The sequence below is a fragment of the Tiliqua scincoides genome, chromosome 3, assembly GCF_035046505.1.
Source record: "Tiliqua scincoides isolate rTilSci1 chromosome 3, rTilSci1.hap2, whole genome shotgun sequence".
In the NCBI taxonomy this organism is placed as follows: domain Eukaryota; kingdom Metazoa; phylum Chordata; class Lepidosauria; order Squamata; family Scincidae; genus Tiliqua; species Tiliqua scincoides.
The window spans coordinates 186,184,226-186,205,388 of NC_089823.1; the positions used below are offsets into that span (position 1 = coordinate 186,184,226).

Here is a 21,163-nt window from a genome sequence, read left to right on the forward strand (position 1 = left end):
TTAAAATGAACATAAGGGGTGAAAAATTCAAAATAAATCAGACACTAAAATAAATGGAAGTGCTACGTGGATAGATGGAAAGTAAGATGCTATATTTTGCCTAATGGAGGATACTCTACTAGGTAGACATGACACACCACTCTAAAGTCCATTTTGTGGGGGGGGGGGGAGGAGAATCATTAAGAGTGCTACCAAGTAGAAGAAATCATTAATCTTTTTCAAGTTTCACCATCAGTATCTTTTGCTTGCAATGGCAAATTGTGCATTCAGAGTTCAGTGCTTTGCTAGGACAAAATGCACCATGGTGCTCCTCAAAATAAGCCCTTTGCTGCTGCATAATTAAAACTTTTCATCTGCCTTAAAAAACTTACCAGCATTAGCATAATCACGGTGATAAATGCAGAGTCATACTTCTCCTGGTTGCCATTAATGCTTTACATGCTTCAAAGGGAAACAATTGTGACATCTGACTTTATTAAAATTACCTAGTGTGGCAACTCCACTTAATCAAAACATTTTTAAAAAGTTGTTTTTGTTACATTTAATGAGTAATATATGGCACGGCAATGAAATATGCAGCAATACAAATATTTTACAGAGTGAACAATTAAGGCTTATTCCACTTTTAACCGTTGACAACACAAGTGCCCCGCGCTTGATTCAGTCAGTGTGAGCACTAAAAAGGAACTGGTTGGGAAGAAGGGAGCTCCTTTGCTAATGACTTTGGTAATCAAGGCATCTATTTTCATTTCAAATTGGCTAGATTGGGGGAAATTGCAAGACTAAATGACTAGAGCTAATTAGGATTATAAAAATATTCATCATGCTAAAAAATTAACATTGGGTGTTGATTTTCCCAGTATTTGCATATGGCTGCTCTTTAAAGAAGGGTGGGGGCCACAGTGCTGATAAATTGTCTTCTCTTTAATGAATTGAGCAAACACTTTTTTCTGTTTTAGCCATCCTTTCATTTAGAGGCACTTTTGCATATGCATGATCTGTAAATGAAGCTAAGTGATTCTGATTCCTTGCATGATTACCATATTCAAGAAATTGCCTCCCCAACTTGCTGTTAAATACTCCTGAACTTAGCATTTGCTTTTGCAACAGCATGTATGTTGGTATCACTTCGGTATTAACTGTTCTAAATCCTACCAGATTAGAACAGGGGTCTCTAAACTTTTTGGCCAAAGGGCCACATCAAATATCTGGCATGGTGTTGAGGGCCAGAAAAAAAAAATTAAATATAAAATTTAAATAAATGCATTAGAGATGGAACTTAGATGAATGAATGGGCTCAAAGCACAAAGCAATGTCCAGGATTTCTCCAAGCACCAACATAGCCAAGGAAATAAAGCACACACAAGCACAACTCTGGTTCTGTTTGGTCAACTGGGCCAGAGGCTCTCAGGGGATCAGAGGTTGGCCGCGGTTCAAATAGAGGCTCTCCATGGGCTGCATCTGGCCCCCGGGCCGGGGTTTGGAGACCCCTAGATTAGAAGATCTGGCATCTAGTGACATGGTCACGAAAACTAATGCCATATGACATGATGCCATTAATGTCATCAAGGCAGAAGAGGCAAAGAGGACCAAGCCGGTTGTGAACCCCAGAGATCACGCATTTTCTTGCTCTCCCACAACACTTGTTGATTTCAGTCAATGGGACTTCTCTCATTTCAACATTTTTCAACTGTGAGGCATCACACATGCCATCCTCCTTCCCAGTTTATATTACCATCCTCTTTTTTGAAACTGCTCTGCCCCTTTTCTCAGCAGCATAATGGGGCCTAGTGGCACTGTGAGTGGAGCATCACTGTCAGGTCACCCCCTGCATCACCACGCCACTCCCTCCACCCCTCCGCCATACCTCCAGCATCCAGAATGGCTCCATTTCAGAGCCAAATTGGGAAGGGCAGAACTTGCTGCTGTCTTTGCTGTCACGGCTCTTCACCTTTGCCCGTAAATCTGTGCCCTGCCTCAACTGGCAACTGGGGCACCTGCCCCTTGTGCCTCCCAAGACATACCTCTGCTCGCCTCCACAGTATGCCACCTATAGAGGTGACATAGGTCTGAAGAGACCTATAGGCCACAAAGAGGCCTACACACAGATAAGTAAAAAATACTTCTGGCAGGCCTTCTGCTCACCCCCTCCCCATTAACCACTGGATGCAGCGCACACTGTATCAGTGAAGCTACATCATTGTTAATGTTGGGGATAGGACTGGGGCCTAAATGTTACAAACTATAATTTTGTTCAGAGGCCCACATAATTTTAACTGCTTAACTGTGATTTCATTGGGCTTCCCTAATAATCTATATAGCATGTATTCTAGATTTCTTGAATGCTCAATGGAGAACTATAGGGGAGAGTATTATGTAGATTTTCAGCAGGTGACCAACAAAGGTGAAGGAATACAAAGCCTAATGTAAAAATATTAAGATGTTGCCAAGCTTTGTAAGTCCTGGGACTGTTATCGGAATCCGTTTTATTACTATTTTACCACTGTCAAGGTGCAAATTTTGCGTAGTAGATTTAGAGTTAGGTTGTAGTGCAGACTACAAGACAAAACCATGTCAGGTGGTCTGCTCCAACTTTTGTATCTGCGTAATTTTCTTTAGACTTTTTCACCATGCAGCCCATTTTCTTGTCACCCTTTTTAAATACATTCAAGCATTATGCAGTCAAGAAAGCCCGGACGACTCCATATCTGGAATTAGACTTTCAAATTGTGGCACTGTGATTACTGGGAAGACCTTGGTGGAATGGAGTCTGACTAACAGGTGCACCGAAATGGCACATTGCCATATTATCTCAAACATCTAATTCAGCCACTTCTAGGTGGAGATTTTTTTTTTGATGAAGATTAATGAAGAAGCTTGATGATGAATATGCTTAGTCGAAAACGATACGTCTGATTGCCATCTTCTTCATTTTTAGAACTTGTTTGATTAGCAACATTGTAGCAGGTGTTTTTGCACTGGGCCATTTCTTAGACCTTTCTGACTACCCGCATCCCTACATCTCTATATTTCTACACTGGGTTCCTAATTACAGTATTTGAAAATCCTGATAGCACCAGCAAGGAAAAACGAAATACATGACACATAATAATAGGTCTCAGAATGTTTATGGCTACAGTTGCACCACTAAATGGCCTCTTATACCAGACAGTTCTGAAAAAAAATCTCAGTTCGTTTTAAAATTCTGAACAGCACTACAACCCAAGTCTAATCTGGAGGAAAATGTGAACATATTTTGGCAACGAAACCTTTTCTTTGTGTCAAATTCCTGATTCTAATTCCTCTGGTCTGCTTTCCTTAAAAGCACTTTTACATCTGTTCCCTATTGCTTTCTAATGATCTCATAATTCCAGTTCACACTGGAATGTATAATTACCCTGCTCAGAGTGTTCACTCCATCTCTCTCACACAGTAGACCTTTAATGATGGGTGAGCTCTCTTAAATTCACCTCAGACTGGACTGAAAATTATCTGACTCCTCCCAAAAAGTCAGTTAAAAATTGGATAATTTTCTGAGCTAATTTGAGGCTCACAAAAGGAAATTATTCCCCTCAATAGCACCTCCTGTCAGCTTGTGTATCCCTCAAAAAATAGACATAAAAATTTCCCTTCCTTTTACTTACACGTCCCCCTATGGTTGCGGGTAGAAACAGCAGTGAGTGAAAATGGGAAGGGAAGAAGCTTTGTATGTTGCTCCTGTTGCCCTCATAACCAACTCCAACCCATGAGAAAAAAGTGGCAGCATTGTATATGAGAATGCCCCCCCCCCGCAGCATTCTCCTTCAATGTTTCTATCAGTGTAGCAGCATGTGGTGAACATGTGGAGCTTGGACCAGATTTGACCTGCAGGGATCAGATGCAATGAACAGCTAGATTAGTATCTAAACGTTGACACATCCATAAACTAAGATCATATTTACATCTTCGCTTCCTTAATACGTGATGTGGTTTGATCGACCAAACCACAACTATAGAAGTTCCTTGGGTTTCGGGTCAATTAGCATACTGACTCCATTGTGCTACAATGTTTCCTCTGAAAGTGATGCAAGTGTCAAAGAGAGTGCTGAATGAACATGGCAGCCTTACAATCCTGTATTTGTGAACCACAATTAGTGGTCTTAGGTCACTTTCAACCTGTGGATGAAACCCACAACAACATTGCCTTTAAAAATCTACCTAATGTGTGCCTCATTGTTGCTACTAGCCTGCAATTGCTTGAGTCTGTTGTGTACTTTCTGAAAATGAAGCTATGCTACTTTAATCTGATACCCTTTTTGCTTAAATTCATGTTCAGGACATTTGCATTCTCTCTCCCTCTCTGTCATTCACACACACTTACAAGATGTCCATTGCATTTGAAATCTTGCTATTTGCATAGATACTGCCATCTGTTCAGGCCCTATGCAACCCTTACACATAAAGGGCTAGGTTTATGGTATCATTGGAAGTTTACATCTGGTCATTATCTGTCCCCTTAACAAGGGGGGGGGGGCATACAAGGATCTGTCTCCTTGTGTACCAGAACATGGCATTTTACAGCTAAGAGGACCATTTCATCAACAGGTGTTCATTTGCAAAGTTGTCAACAAGAAAGAATGCCAAAGAGCAGGTATCTTGTTTGCAGCTCTGCTTTACAACTAGGCAAAACTCTTAGGGTTTTGCTTTGCTTCTTTGGAAATGTGCACAAGTGTGTACACAAGAGAGAGAGAGAGAGAGAGAGAGAGAGAGAGAGAGAGAGAGAGAGAGAGAGAGAGAGAGTCTTGTTTTTTATTAGTATTTGGAGTGTGTCCTGCAAAGGCTTTCTTTCCTCCCACCCCCTCAGGCTTACTTACACATATCATAATCAGGATCAGTTAGGTTGAACACCAGCCACACCATTCAGAAGACTCATCCACTGGGCTGACTCTGACATCCTTAGTAATGGTGGCAACAGTACTACCCAGAGTGCGATGCAGGGGACAAGGATGCCATGTGCAGGTTTTGACCCCAGGGCCCCTAGCATCCTGACACTGGCATCAGTAATAATTATCATCATCATCATCATCTTTTCTAAATGTGCTTTTATGTGCTCCGTAGCGCATGCTGGCACTGTTGCAATGGTGCAGGGAAGTTTAGGTTGGATTGGACTGTTTGCTGATAAACCCATAGTTTAATCTTATATATGCCTACTAAGAAGTAAGTTCCATTGAGTTCAATGAGATTTACTCCCAAGATTGTGGCTGAAATTGCTGAACTAGTTTGACCCAAGTGTTTCATCTCCACAAAAATACACTAGGAAGACACTCCCCCTCCCCACATACACACACACATTTCATTGAGTCTTCTTCCACAGGGAGATCTCTATGCAATTTCCTCTCCCTTTGGGAGATATAGGACCTCTGAGGCAATCTTTTTCTGGTTCTTTTGTCTGAGTTATGACTTGAATCTGAGATTCTACTGTCTGAGTCATGAACATGAATCTGAATCTGAGACTATGACTTGTTCTCAGACAATAAGTTTCACATTTCCATATCCACCGGCATGTGACTCTTCAAATTAACAGCTTAGGCAGCAGACCATGTGAGTATAGTCTACACTCAGTGGAAGAGGGAGCAGAGAAAGCAGGGGTGTGGGGATTACAGAGAAGGGTATAGAAGAGAAGACACTTTCGCATACACCAGCATCTGTGAACAGAGGAGGGGGAAAAAAAACCCTTTAAATTTTTCATCAAGAACAACTTAAGCCATTCCTGCCCAACACTGCATATATGCAACAGGGATCAAATGTGTACACCTGTGGGCTGGGCAGAAATGGCACATATATTTGCTTACTTGGCAACATTTTGATGGTAGATTTTAGAACATGAGTCTCAGAAGTAAGGCATTCCACAGCCAAAACAACCTCCACCTTCAGTTACCACTGCTGCCCTGACAGGCATGTTGCATTCTGTGAAGCACCTCATTTGTTTCATCCTTGCATCTGTCTTTACCAAACACAGGCATCATTTAAAAGCTTTCTTTCTAACAGAAAACCACCTTCAAAACATTCAGCGACATGAAACAGATATATTAGATCTTTCAATCCATACTGTAGAATTCATGGACACATTGAACATCTGAGCTTGCAGAAGGATTGACATTTGGCGAAGTCTTTCATACAATGACTGCCTGGCACAGTAAAGAACTCCACCTTTACAGTGGCTTTGCGTCTGCAAATGTCACCATGGCATCATCAGAGAAAGAGCAAGGTGCACCTGATGCCTTCTGTTAACAAGGTAAAGGCTATATTCAAGATATTATCTATGGTGACTAGCACAGTACATAATAGGACACTTTCAAGTGCACTAAACTGCTTATATCGGGCAGTAAAAAGACCTGAGGATGATGGCATATTGCAGCTCAAGTGCCTCACATTGTTCAATGTGTATTGTTCAATGGCCCACCAATTAATTTGCTTACCAAGGGAAGGCCAGGAGACTTCACACATATAATTGCTGAGGCAAGTTCTCTCCCACATCTTCATGCTTGCTTCAGCACGAAGCATGCTTCAGCAGACTTATAGAAACTTGAGAAGCAAGTTCAGTGAAAAATGTTACAGGGTATTAACGGTAGCTGCCGTCTTCAGATTCTTCTTTCAAAGTACAACCAAACCAAAGTACAACCAAACCAAAGTACAACCAAAGTACAAAGTACACGCAGGTTAGCCATGCCCCGAGTGCTGCCACATTCATTGGCCATGTTCTTTGACCTTCCAAGCATTTGGCACTTGTCTACAGAGCACAGTGCCGAACACAGAGAAAGTTTCCTTATGGAGGCCCAGGGAGCACAGCCAAAGAGGGCATAATCATGGGGGCATATACCCCATTTGAATTCCTTGCTGATCGGTTGTATCTTGAAATTAAACAAGAGTATCTGAAGAGAGCTTTTCGTATGCCCCCATCTCTACTTCTCATGTCCATGTCAGTTTTCCAATTCAGCTGTGTGGACACAGTGGAGATAAAAGAAGGCTAACCCATCATCATGAAGTCCATAAGTCTTCTCACCATGTACATATATGGCAGGCCAAGAACTTGCACACTGAAACGAAATCGGAATTGTTACCATCAATACTATCTGAGTTTGACGTTTCCATGGGCAACAGAATCTGGAATTTGAAAGAGCTTCTCAAGCTCTCAACATGTGGTATGTGATTCAAAACATATATAATAATTGTTGCCTAACGCTGTCAAAGGTACTCTCTGTTCTCCATCTTGATTATACCATGGGAAATCCAGTGGTGCTTGGAAAATGAGCATATTGAGGTATATATGAAACAATGTATAGAACGAGCAACACACCTTTTGGTCGAGGCTGTATGCCAGAATCCAGTCCTCTTGCTTAGGATGAAAGAGTAGGCTCTGGATGTAGAAGTTGAGTCGATATTTTTGATAGGTGGCGCCTTCATCGTTACTGATTAGTATGCTACTTTCAATCTCTGGGTCACTCAGGAGCATTATCTATATCAGAAAAAAAGACCTAACTGAATATATATGCTTTCATGTTAAATTACTGTAATGTACATCAACCAATGGGATTTTCCACTCCATGAACTATAATGCCAAATGAGGCCACAGACTTGTGGCCTCATTTGTGTAAGGGCCACAAGCATGTGTTAAACAAGTACTGAGAAGGAATTTATTATTATTATTATTATTATTATTATTATTATTATTATTATTATTATTATTACTGCACAGTTTCTTTACAATCGGATAGCCAAGCTAAGCTGGTACACTCTCACGGTGAAGTTGAGAACTGTCTTGTTATCTCAGTTCCTCCCCAGTGGCGCACCGTAGCTGCTGCTCCTCCTCCTCCTTCTCAGCTACCCACACAAAATCACAGCATACACACAGTCCTTCCTGCATTCTACTGATGCTGCTGTTGCATGGGTAGGATCGTGCTGGGAGGCTTTCAGCTGAGCACCAAAGATCAGCACTGAGAATCTCACACTTCAGCAGTGAAGTCTGTTCAATAGGAATTATCACCTTTCCCTGATCTCTGGGGCCATGGTGATAACTCAGTAAACCACAGAAATAAAACCTTGATCTTGTCTTTCTTCTTTTGTTTCCCAAAAGACTTCCATTTTTGCACTATAAAAGAAAACAGGTTGCACCTCTAATCCTCATTTGAAAAGCCAGGCCACTTCTTCAGGATTTGAAAACAGCTTTCAGTTGGGATTTGTTTGTTTCCTGGTATATTTATGCACATTCGGGGAATAAGAGAGACATCTGTAGCTGGCATTTGTAACATTTGCTTACATCTACAGAGTAGATGAGAGAACTGAAGATTGCCATAAAGCAAAACATTCCAGAAGGGACGTTACTTTTAAAAGGAAAATTCTCTGGGAGTACAAAGCATTTCCACGACAATGCCGCTAAAGGTTATCAAGTGAATCAGGCTTTAGAGTCAGGATTTATTCACATACTTTTGCTCTGTGCTCCTTGAATAAAGAGGTCAAGGAGCTTAATGCTAGCATATAGCAGATGGAACCTGACTTTCTGTATGTTTCATCCATCATTTGGTTTACGCAAGTTGCTAGTGTGATGCAAAATCATATCATCACCACCACCACCACCACTGCTTTTCAACACAAAATTTTACATAGCAGAAAATGGAGAGCTGCAAGGAAGGGCTCTCAAATAACGTTTCCAAAAGGCAAATCTCTAGTACTCTACATCTCACACCACAGGTTTTGCTGGCTGAGCTTTGTGCTCCAAGAGTCCCACCAAGGTCACAGTATTAGTCCTGTTAGCGCTCAGCTAGCAGATCTCAACAACCACCCCTGTCCACCAAGCCCTAAAGAATCCCAGAGTTTGCTCCTCCATCTTGGTAGCTTTTCCAGTACAATCAGTCATCCTGAAACTTGGCTACTTACGTGTTTTCACAACATGCTAGCCTCCAGGTCTTCAAATACCTCTTCCAAACCCCTACTGCCTATGACCCCAATCCTTGCTGAAACCTGACATGTGGTCACAGGGGAAAGTTCAGATGGGACAGCAACAGAGCCACAGATATCTTCATGCTGAAATAAAGGCCAGTCTAATCTTACTGAATACGATCCAGCAAAAGTCAATAACCAAAGAAAAAGGGAAATTCAAGGTTACAGTAGAAAGCCATATTAGATCAAAATGGAGGACTCAGGCAAAGATTTGGGTTGGAAATAGGTCCCAGTCTGAGGCGAGGAGCTTATCTAGACCCAGAACTTTGAGGACTGGCTCCAAAACAAGTAAATGAACCAGTTCAGCGGAGGGCAACAAACAGTGTTATCCTACCACCCACCAGCCCACACCATGCAGCCCCACTTATTCATTCATTCATTCATTCATTCATTCATTCATTCATTCATTTTATTAATTTGTACCCCGCCTTTTTGCCCAACGGGCACACAAGGCGGCTAACAAACAATTTAAAAATACAACATGAAAAAAAGTTAAAAACAATTTACAATGATTAAAAAGCTAAAAACAAAACAAACAAACCCTGTGGATTTTCATATAAAAAGCAAGAACGCCAGCCAGCCTATCAATTAAAAGCTTTTTGAAATAAAAAGGTCTTCAGTCCACGCCGAAACGTTAGCAACGAGGGAGCAGTTCTCAGTTCTAAGGGGAGGGTATTCCACAGTTCAGGGGCCACCACCGAGAAGGCCATCTTCCTGGCCGCCACCCCTCTCACATCTCTTAGTGGCGGCACAGTCAAAAGGGCCCCCCCTTATGGAGCACATGCTACATACATGCAAACTTCCTTGACTGTTCTCATCACTTGCTTTTCTTGATGTGGGCCACTATTTATTGATCTCATTTTTTCACATGGTGACCAAGGCAGCACACAGAAAGACAACATACCATTAACTAAAAATACAGAAACATTTAATGAGAGAGAGAGAGCCAATGCAAGCACAACCAGAAGATAATGCCTAGTAAGTGACCATCTGTTCCTGATAACCAACACTTGACTTGCATGCTGATAGGTTTGTAGAGTAAATGAGTTGCAGTGAGATTGGGAAGAAGGTATAGATGTATAGAATATCAATTTTTCAAAAAAAAAAAAAGGGGGGATAAAATTCCCTTCAAATGAGGAGCACCAGATTTGTGCATTTCTGAGTTTGTGCAGTGGTGAAGACTGCATACATGGCTAAGGGCGCAATCCCCTGGGGGTGTTGGGGAGGCCGGCACAAGGGGCTGCAATGGCCTCTCCACACCAGATCCAGGCCCAGTGGGGTAGGTTTGTGTCGGCAGTGATATGGGGAGGGTATGTGAGGAGAGTGGGGAGGAGCGTTTTGGGGCGGAGGGAGGATGGGCAGCAGGCATTCCCGGGGCAGGCAGGTGGGAAGCAGGATGCAGGCCAGGATCCAGCAGTTATGCTGGATCCTGACCTTGTTCCAGGGCATGACAGTGTGGCCTCTGTTCTGCTCAGATCTGTACCACCTTGTCAGGTAGCGCAGATCCAAGTAGACCCTCTGGGGCTGCTGCAGCATGACACGGGTAAGGGGAAGGGTTTCCCCTTGCCTTGGGTTGTGCTACTTTTGGCCCTAAACATGCGCTGGATGCAGCCCAGGCTTGCTGGCCTGCCTGCTCCAGTGCAAGTTAGGATTTGGCTGTAAATAAGACATTTGCTTGAGCTCCAATCATGAGAGCTTACAAAAGAACAGGTGGAACCTGCAGCTTGTTATTCTCATCACCAGGGCAACAGCCACTACAATGAAGGGGAAAAAATGTGCTACACCTGCAAGCCATGTGACTTGAGCAATAGCATGACCATGGCTGACCAGCTGTCAGTAGATGAGGGGGCAAATGAGCTTAATAAAAGAGGAAGAGGGAGCCTATGTGCTTTTGGGAACCTGGCTGCCAATCAGGAAAACTGCACTTTGTACTCTATTTTTGGCTCTGACATAGGACAAAAAACCCTCTATTTTGGGGATTTTCAACATGAATTTAAAGTAAACCTGGGGTGCCATGGACGCTTCAGTGGGAAGTGCCCATCAGAGGACTGGGGAGTGAGCTTTGGAAGTGACCAAAGAAATGGAGGCAAAAGGTAGAGAGGAAACTCCAGATTAGAAGGCTGACATGTTTTCAGACTAATTTGGACAAGAAACAAGACTCTGTAGCTTTGTGCTCCAATGTTCCTTCTGTAGGTTTCATGCTCTTTTGGCTGTCTCGTTTCTCATGAGGAAGGTAAAAGCATTTGCATTATACTGTACTACATGTTTAAAAGAGAGAGGAAGACATGGAAAAGCACATGATAAAAGCCCCCTTCATCCTACTACCACAATCAAATACTCAGAGGACACAATTTAGGGGTGAATAAAATACTGCAACGTTTCCGGTGGTCTCTACTGTCCATCGCTCACTGGTTTAGCTACCGCTTTTTTTTTCAGACAAAGCCTTCAGTTTTACAGGACCTCTCTGAAAAGACATCAGGAAGCCTGAAAGTATCCAGTGTCTGGAAACCTGATCTCAAACATGAGCAATGAAAGGTAAAATCCTGAATGTATGTACTTTGTTTTGTTTCACCTGCTATCTGTTTCATTTGGTTGTGAGCAAAGCCTGAAAGGCTTGTCATCCCCACTTTAAAAAAAAATTCCCCCTTTTGCTTCTTTTTGCACAGCAAAGAGAACACAAAACACCCCTCCAGACAAAACAAAACCTTTCTTTTTTTCCATTGCGTGAAAACACCGCCTCACATTTGTCAAGGGGCAAACTGCCACTTCTCATTATGTGACTTTGGTAAAGGATCCACCCCAATAGTGATTTAGATTAATCACTTTTCATTACCAGCCAATAAACAAACATCAGCAAGAAAGGGCTTCTCTGCCAGTGCCCACTGCCACCATTTATAATTGCCATAAGGAACACCAGAGGGTTGTCAGATATAATTTATAGGCTTTTAAGATCTAATCATTTTCCATAATATTAGATTAAATGGCAGCCCTTTATGAAAGAGGAAATTATGGTTCACCTTGCTACTTTTGAGAACGTCTTATATATTGTTTTCCTCCGTAGATGAGAGAAGGGTGCAGAGTATATTATTGCTGGGGGAGATCTTGCAAAAATGCACTTGAATGGAATAAAATGCCTGCCAGTGCAGCATTCTGGCTTTGAAATTTGTCCTGTTCACAATTAACAAGGGCCTAGCAGCCTAGCCTGGTGAATTGTATGCAGCCCCATCACTGCTATAGAAAATAGCAAGGAGTCCCTGCTGAAACAGGAATGAGCAGCACAAGTGTCTACAGTGTATGAGCAAACTGTAGTGATGCCTGCATATCTGCCCTTTGCTTAAAGGCCTGCAAGGCTCCAGGAGATGTGGCAAGCCAGAACCTCCAGCAGCCAGGCCCAGGTGCCTGGGCCACTTTCAGGCAGAAGTTAACTTGATCTGCCTCCCTCACACACACACCCAAGGACAAAGGTAGGTCCTAGTTGCTAAGTAGCAGATTTCCAAGGAGGGTGATGCCAGCACTAGAATGCTGGAGAATCTGGGGCAGCTGTCGCTAACCCCTGAAGACAGTTGGCAGTGGTCAGTAGCTCCTTCTTTCCACCAGCCAATGACAGCATCCCTTTGGGATATCATGATGATGCAGGGGCCTCTGGGAAATGCTCTCATCTGTAGGTGGTTATGCCAGATACAATGGTGGTATCTTAATGAACACACACCACCAGTGCATCTGGTATTGGGGTTCAAGTAGTCAGTCCAGCTATGTAGGTCTTCTGATAGGTATGGGCTTCTGGTTGGTGTCCAACATAACCAACCCCAAACATCACCATGGGGGGGGGGGGGGTCAGTTACTTTTCCTCTATAGAAAGGTTGCCATGGTTCACATTATAGGGTGAAAAGATTGCTCAGGTGAAAATAAGCTTGACCCTGAGGAACCAAAGCACCTACAGGAACCAAAGCACCTACAGCCAGTTGGCAGCACACCTCCAGGCGACCTCTCCCCTATGGTCACCATATAACCTTCAAAGAACAGCAGATGGAAGAGCTGATGCAATAGCCAGTGCTACACTGATGTCTGGATAACAGACAACTATCATGTATCTGGGAAGTGAGTTTGGTGGGTTGGCCTAACAGGTCTTTTCCATCTTCTGCCTGCCATTTACATTCTGAAGTTCAAGATCATCACACACCTGCACAGACCCTGTGAAACACAAACACAGATGATATAGTGACATCACCCAGCTTTCCCCCATTCTTAAATCTGCATTATAGACCTAACTGCTCGGAAACCTTGTTTTGCCATAGCAGCATACCTGACAAAAATACTTTTGGATTGAGAATAAAGACAGCCTGCCGTAACAGGGGCATTTCTATTAATATTACCATTTTGAGTGCCTTATTATTTTTTCTCCCCCAACCAAACATAAATTCTGAGTGCAAATTACTTAAGCCCGCTTCTTTAAACTGGCACCAGGAAGTTTTATGGGTACAATATTGCTAACAATATCACTGCTCAGTTACATTAGCAGGAAGCATCTTAGTAAATGAATAAAGGCGACGGGTGGAAATAAATGCCTTTGTTCCCGGGGAAAAAATAAAGGGCATTAAACTCTCACTTTGAGGCATCCAGTTTGTCAGCTTTTTTTAATATTCCCTAGGTTAGCCTGCCTCACTTGATTTTTTTTTAAAAGGCAGAAAGCCTCCGAAACAACCCGACGATGGGATAACTGCTGAGCTAAAGAAGAGTTTTGCTACTTGGCACAATGTCAGCCACTTCATCATGAAAAGAGCACTGCCGCTGTGCTTTGAATGTGCTTTTTTTTCAGGGACGTTGCACCTGAAGAAACGTCTGGAAAGAGCAGCACTGTCAGGCTCTGTATTTATTGAATCTTCATGGTTTCCAAAGCAAGCATGCCGAACTAAAAAGCAAAGAAATGTCTTCATCTTCAGGACTCACCAAGAATACCATCCCAAACTAGCCATTCTCACCACTGAAATGCTGCAGACTGAAGCCCTTTTCAGACCTTCTAGTTTAGACCAGGGGTGTCCAAACTTTCTGGAAGAAGGGCCACATCATCTCTCTGACACTGTGTCGGGGGCCGGGGAAAAAAGAATTCATTAACATTTCAAATTTGAATACATTTACATAAATTAATATATTAGAGATGTAACTTCTGTATGAAATGGAAATTCATTCATATATGAATGAAGGTCTTGCAATAGCTCACAGCCTTGCACAAAGCAAGGCCAAACTTTGCTGCCGCTGCTGCATTACAGATGTGAAATAGCAAGCAGTGGAGGAAGCCCTCGTCCCACAGCTCACACGAGAGGTCGAACAGTTGGCTGTCATGCTAAGAGCAGTTGCATCAAGCCAGCGCAGGTTCCAGAAGTCTCCGGAGGGCCAGAGGCTCGTTGGAGACTGGGGGCTCCCTGAGGGCAGGACTAGGAGTCCTCAAGGGCCACAAGTGGCCCCACGGCCTGGATTTGGCCACCCCTGGTTTAGACCAAAAGGCGAGGGGAGGGGTCAGGATTACACCTGCTCAGTTCCACATGTTGAATTGTTTTCTACACACTATTTGATACCTTCTTTTTTCAGGGAACCTGAATGCATGGAGAGAGAGAGACTATATGCATTGTATTGGCAACCTTCAGTCTCGAAAGACTATGGTATCGCGCTCTGAAAGGTGGTTCTGGCACAGCGTCTAGTGTGGCTGAAAAGGCCAATCCGGGAGTGACAATCCCTTCCACACCGGGAGCAAGTGCAGTCTGTCCCTGGTCTGTCTCCCTGGCTATGGGCCTTCCTTCTTTGCCTCTTAGCCTCAGACTGTTGGCAAAGTGTCTCTTCAAACTGGGAAAGGCCATGCTGCACAGCCTGCCTCCAAGCGGGCCGCTCAGAGGCCAGGGTTTCCCACTTGTTGAGGTCCATCCCTAAGGCCTTCAGATCCCTCTTGCAGATGTCCTATGCATATCCAATTCCTATATGCATAGACTCTGTGCACTGCAAGCCAAAAAACACATGGAGGTCAGGAGTAGGGCCTGCCCACCACCATCTTAGCCCCCTTCCATGCACTCAGTGTACCCACTTTCAAATATCTAAAAAGAGCTTTCATCACTTCAAAATGAAAGCAAAGCATCCTGTAGACCAGGGGTGTCAAACCCATTTCATACCGAGGGCCAAACAGCATTCATGATGTCTGCTGAGGGCCGGAAGTGATGTCATTAGGCAGAAAGTGATGTCATTATTCAAGATATGGGAAAACCAGTTTTCATGTGGGCTGCCCTTACAGTAGTAACACCTCAGAACTGCTCAGAAGCTGAGAGCCTGAGGGCCGGATAAAAAGGTTCTGAAGCCTGCATCTGGCCCCGGGTCCTATGTCTGACACCCCTGCTGTAGACTTTATCATTGTGGTAACCAAATATTATCTGGTTTAATTCTTAAGACTGATTTGCGGGGGAAAGGGCTGCACAAACCTCTTCAAAGCCCTTAGTCCTACAGTTTTATGACAGTTCATGGCTACTTTAACCTCCTGATTTTCACCCTCAGAAATGTCTTTTGTGCCCTTTTTTTCTCCTTGAGAGATCCTATTCAATCAGAGATGATGTCCTGAATGTTATGTCATCATTATACTACAAAGCCAATCAGATTTAGCTGCATGCCCATGTCACTGGGGTCAAATTAGAATGGTAGCAATCTTTCCTATACTGGCCACACAGATGGTCCTAAATAATCAGGGATCATACAAACCAGTAAGTTCCGAGTCCTTTCACAATGTATCCTGAAAAATCAACAAAAGTGGGTGGAACCAGAGGTGTCAAACCTATTTTATACAGTAGGTCGAATAGCATTCGTAGCGCTTACTGAGGGCCAGAAGTGACATCATTTAGCAGGAAGTGACATCATTAAGCAGATGATGGCCAGAAATAAACACTTTGTTCTCACACAGATTAGCTGCAAATGGCAGAAGAAAAAAACATGCAGATCTTGTTCATATTTTCAAGATATGAGAGAGCCCAATTATCATGCTGGGAGAGCCCTATTATAATGGGGGCCTAGGGGCCTTAAGTTTGACATCCCTGTGTTAGACTATTAGGATTCATGACATTCCTTTCTTTATGAAATCTCACAAATTGTCAGACTCATATTCCAGTTATCAACATGGACACTGGAGGCCTGGCTTCTGAGAGACAAGATTTCTTTATTGGAATTTATAGGTACAAGTACTTCACTCACACCGCCAAGGTTCACCATGTCTGCACCTACCTCTTCCAACTTTGTATAGCATCCCCTCATTATTACATTGAAATTAGAAGTAATATCAGATTTAATTAGTAGATATAGCTCTAGATTATCATCCTTCAGGAACGTAATGATGTCATCTTACAGGCTGAAGCACACCTCTGTACAGGTTTATGAAGCATGTGTTATAAAAGTACCTCAGCCATACGGCTTTTATACCTTGGCATTCATTTCAAGACAATCTCATAAAATCCATACAAATCTTAAAGTGTTAAAGGTGACTTTCACTACAGTAATGACAGACACTTAGTGGAAATCAAGCAGCAAAGTACAATACAATGACTTTTCCAGCAATTCAACCCCAGAATAAAATATGAATACTACTTTAAAATAAAACCCAAGCATTCCTTCAAAAACTTGCAACCAAATCTCCTGCTAAAACTTGATTTCTCTCTATTGTAGCATAATAATAAACAGATGGGCTACTATTGAGTGAGCAAACCCTGGAGAATCACAATACTTTGGCTTGCTTTTGAGACAGAGTGAATCAGATACAGTTTTTTTGTCTACAGATGGCAAAAGAAAGACTTTAAAGGAGAGCTCTTTCTTTCTTTTGGACATTCTTAGCCAGAAGTAAGAGGGATTGCAAAAGGGCAACAGTCAGTTTTTTTCTCCTTCTTTGACTTGGGCAAGCAGTATAGATCACTCTGCCTACTTACGTAAATCATCTTGGAGAAAGGACCAAGTGCCACCTCCCTCAGCCCTAAGAAGAGAGTCTGCTCCCTCAAACAACTCCGCCCTTTATCATTGGAACCGCCTGCCAGAACGCTTGTGGGGTTCTTCCTCTCTGATTTCCTTCAAACTCTTCTGTAAAACCCACCAACCGCTCAAGCCTATACATATTATTCAGAAGTAAGTAACATTACAGTCAATAGAACTTACTCCTAGGTAAGTGTGCATTGGATTGCAGCCCTATTCCATGAATCCTTTGGTACAGCCCCTTTGCCCCTACGTCCTACTAAACCTAAGTACTTGTGATTGAAATGATGGCATGTTCTTCCCCTGCCTCTTCCCCCCCCTTCTACTGATAACTTGACTGTGAGACCATGAAAGCAGGAAGAAGAGGGGGCTTTCACCCTTTAAACTCAGCCTGAGCTGTGAATGCACAGAAAACCAGCGCACTGTCTTTTCAGTGTATTGTAAAATAAAGAACCAACTCAATATTTCATGGCTCCATATAGCTCTGAAATTTTGCCTTCTTCAAAAATAGAGAGGTCAGATGCAGAACACTCAATTCACACATTCAGATTCCATGCTAAAAAATATGCCCCAAGGCTGCAGGCTAGAGCCAGGTATAAATCACTCCTTGCCTGTTCCATTCTCCTCTATCTCTCTTCTTTCCTGTGTATTCGGAGCAAGACCTCTTTGAGAGGCAAGTGCCCTCCTCTACAATGAAAAATGTAAGGGACATAACCCTCCTACAACTATTACTGTTGTTTCAAAGGCTGGGTGGCTCATTTAACTCTCCGGAACAGCCGGTTTTGTTGCCCTTCATTCTTGGTATGTGAGCCACGTACAAAAGGAAGTACTACATTTCAAGCATTAATGACTAGAATTTGGGGAGCAAGAGTTTACAACAGGAAATTTGTTATATATCAGAATTCTGGGCATTGGCCTCAACTCTACACTACTACAGTAGGATGCTGGTTGCTAAGCAAGATCAAAGGTCAGAGAAACCCAGCAGTCATTTTTTCTGTTGAACGGCAAAAGCAACACTGCAGCAAACCTATATAAGCAAGTCCATTTCAGAGACGCACTCGGTGCTACAGTTGCCACTGGCTTTCACAGTCCTGTAATTGTTTCTTCAACAGATTTAGCTACCCTCTGTGACAAAACACTTTTCTAACTGATTTTGACACTCATCAATGGCACTGTGACAGCAGCACTCAGATGCAATACTGGGGGGAAAAAACAGCCAATGAAGGAGGTCACAGCTGACAAAGCAGCCATGCATGGAGACTCAGACTGCTAAAAGCCTGCACAATGAGGAGACACAAAACTGTGAAGAAGCAGGCGAGAGTAAAGAGGCTGAGACAGTTGTATGTTCACAAAGCAGGGATTGTCACCTTAGTTTTATTTTACATGTTTGAAATTCCCTGGGGAAATAAACTATACTCCCCTCACATGTGCATGTTCTCCAGTAAAGGCAGAAATAAGAACATCAACATATTTTAAGAGGCACCAGCCAGTTTTGAAAGTTTAGCATCCTGAATTTAAACCAGTCATTTCAGAAATAAACATACTATGGGACCAGCAAACCAGATTCTAAAACTACAGACATCCTGCAGTATCCACAGGGCAGTGGTTCTCATGTATTCAGCACTGGGGCCCACATTTTAGAATGAGAATCTGTCAGGGCCCACCGGAAGTGATGTCATGACCGGAAGCAACATCATCAAGCCAGAACATTTTTAACAATGCTAGACTGCAATCGTACCCACAATTACGAGGAGTAAGTCCCATTTACTACCATTGTTAGTATCTTGTTAAGTGTACAGGTCTGTAACATTTCCCCAATCACATTCACATACCATAGTAGCATCAAGTCTAATATATTAAAAATAAACTATTGAAATGAATGGGGACTGTCACGGGGTGGGGCAAGTCCCTTTCCCTTTACGATGGATTAAGTTGGGTGTTTGTTACCCAGATGTAGTGCATTAGTAATTTAAAGAATAAAACCTGGGCATGGGTGCCTGAAAACACATACAGCAGGAGGAAGGGAGCTGGGGGTTAACAGCTTTTATACTGGAAGAAATGCTGAGAGACCTGTAAGATGGTAATTTTCTTTTGAATATGATCTTTTCTTGTTTTTAAGCTACTGTATTTCATGTATATATGTTATTGGAGCAATTGAAGCTCCCTTAAAGCTATAATAAAAATCTTTTACATTAAAATTGAGTGCCATAATTAACCAAGGACATGTATGTTAATAGGATCTGGGGCTTGGAGTAAGCTAAATAAATAAACATTGCTCTTGGGGGTTTGTGGAGGATGGTATAGGTGGAGGAGGGTTAAATCCTGGTTGACTTGGGAATCTCCCCTGGTCCTTCCCTACCCCAAGGGTGATGTTTCGTGACAGGGACCCACCTGAAATTGGCTCACGACCCACCTAGTGGGCTCCAACTCACAGTCTGAGAAACACTGCCACAGGGATAGGTTCCTGCTGCTACCACAGATGTCAGAAACCATGGATAGCAGCAAACCTTACAAGTGGTTTGCAAATCCCCCCATTGTGCAAATGACTTATCTGTCTCTGCAGTTACCCTGTCGTTGTCTCCTGAGTGCAGCTGTCTCTGTGCTATCTGCAAATGCCAACAGGAGGCAAGAAGTGCAAACAGGAAGTGGGTTGAAGAACTTAAAACAATGCGACGCTAAGCGTGATGGGGAAATTTGTGAACCACATATTACAGGAACCGTGGATACGGGGGGGGGGGGGAGCCTGTGTATGGTGATTAGGTTTCAGAATAAGGGGGAAAGAGCCGCATCTTTAATCAACCCAAATGTAAGAGATGGTGAATTATCCAATGTTTGCATTAGATATATTCAGAAACAAGCAACCATCTCCCAGAAAATTCAAAAATTGCTCCACTCATTTCCAGCCTGGTTGGCAACCTTCTGTCTTGAAAGACTATGGTATAAGCCTACAGCACCCGGTATTCCCAGGCGGTCTCCCATCCAAGTACTAACCAGGCCTGACCCTGCTTAGCTTCCAAGATCAGACGAGATTGGGCATGTGCAGGGTAACATCTAAACTCAACCTCCCTTCCTACTCATCCACACTCAAATGACACCCAGACAATGTCATTGCCAGTTCCTTCCAAGAGCCTTATGCTGCAGCTGCAGTGTGTGTGTGTGTGTGGGGGTGAGTACTCAGGGAACTTAGGGAAGTGCTGCCCTGGGGCCTTGCTGCTCTTTGAAATAGGCTACTGAACTAGATGAACCTGTCCTGCAAGACAATTCTTATGAACAGAGAAGCTACCTTCTTTCTGGCCAGAGGCGTATATTTTCTTTAGTTGTGTTAAGTTCCCATACCTACAAAACATACAAAGATAAAAGATGGTTGAATGGCCTAGGACCTGCACAGTGCATTGAAACTGGCCAAAAATAACCACAGAACCCAAGGCAGTGATAACCATTCAAAGACTGGAGCGTTGTCACCATATATGGTGTTCTTCTAAGGGAAGTCAAAAAGTAAGAGGTTTAGCCCCATGTAATTGGGAAGACAGACAATGACGAGGCTGTACAGTAGATCATTCAGAGCAAAACAGTAATTGTGATAAAGGATAGAAAAGAATTTCATTGAGGAAAGTCAAAAAACTAGGCAGTCTTAAAAATAAGATGAGGACGACCAAGGCAGGATACAGCACATAATTTTTTCACACAATTAAATTAACGGAAATATTAAAACAATAAAATTATTTGTGCTGTGCTGGCAAGTGTGGGATCAGGACCTCCATCTACAAAAGTATCATTATGCAGCCAGAATGTTCAATGTGTTCCTCCGTTGGGAATCATAGCTTACACACAGGGGGCAACTCACCATCGTTATAATGCTATAACGATTTCTGCTTACAAATCAGAGTTATTTTAACAAGGAAAATTGCTTGGAGACCCATGGGGACCAGCAGAAATGTACTTTGCTTTGAACTCAAATAATGTAGAAACGAGCAATAAATACTGTCTGCTTTCTAGCCTGCACTCTTTGAACAACACTCTCCTTCCTGTCCCAATGATTATGCGCTACATACATTCCCCTGGGGGCTGGGGATAAGAATAGACTCTCAGTTTGACTGTACTTGTTGTAAGAGGTGACTAAACAGCCACCGGGTAGATGGGACTCGTCAGCCTGGGAAGGCAGCTCATCCGAGAGAAGGAAAACTCTGATCCCAAACCTCCA

The 21,163-nt window shown here is 43.0% G+C and overlaps 1 protein-coding gene and 1 pseudogene across 1 annotated transcript in view; both read right to left on the minus strand.

Annotated features, from left to right (window-relative positions):
• The window catches only part of LOC136645227 (VPS10 domain-containing receptor SorCS3-like), a 554,262-nt gene that overhangs the window by 244,824 nt on the left and 288,275 nt on the right, over positions 1-21,163 (minus strand). The window contains exon 4 of the mRNA XM_066621465.1: positions 7,337-7,495. Within this exon, the coding sequence (XP_066477562.1) occupies positions 7,337-7,495 (159 nt within the window). The remainder of the gene's footprint in view (positions 1-7,336; positions 7,496-21,163) is intronic.
• LOC136647017 (5S ribosomal RNA) lies at positions 19,905-20,019 on the minus strand (annotated as a pseudogene).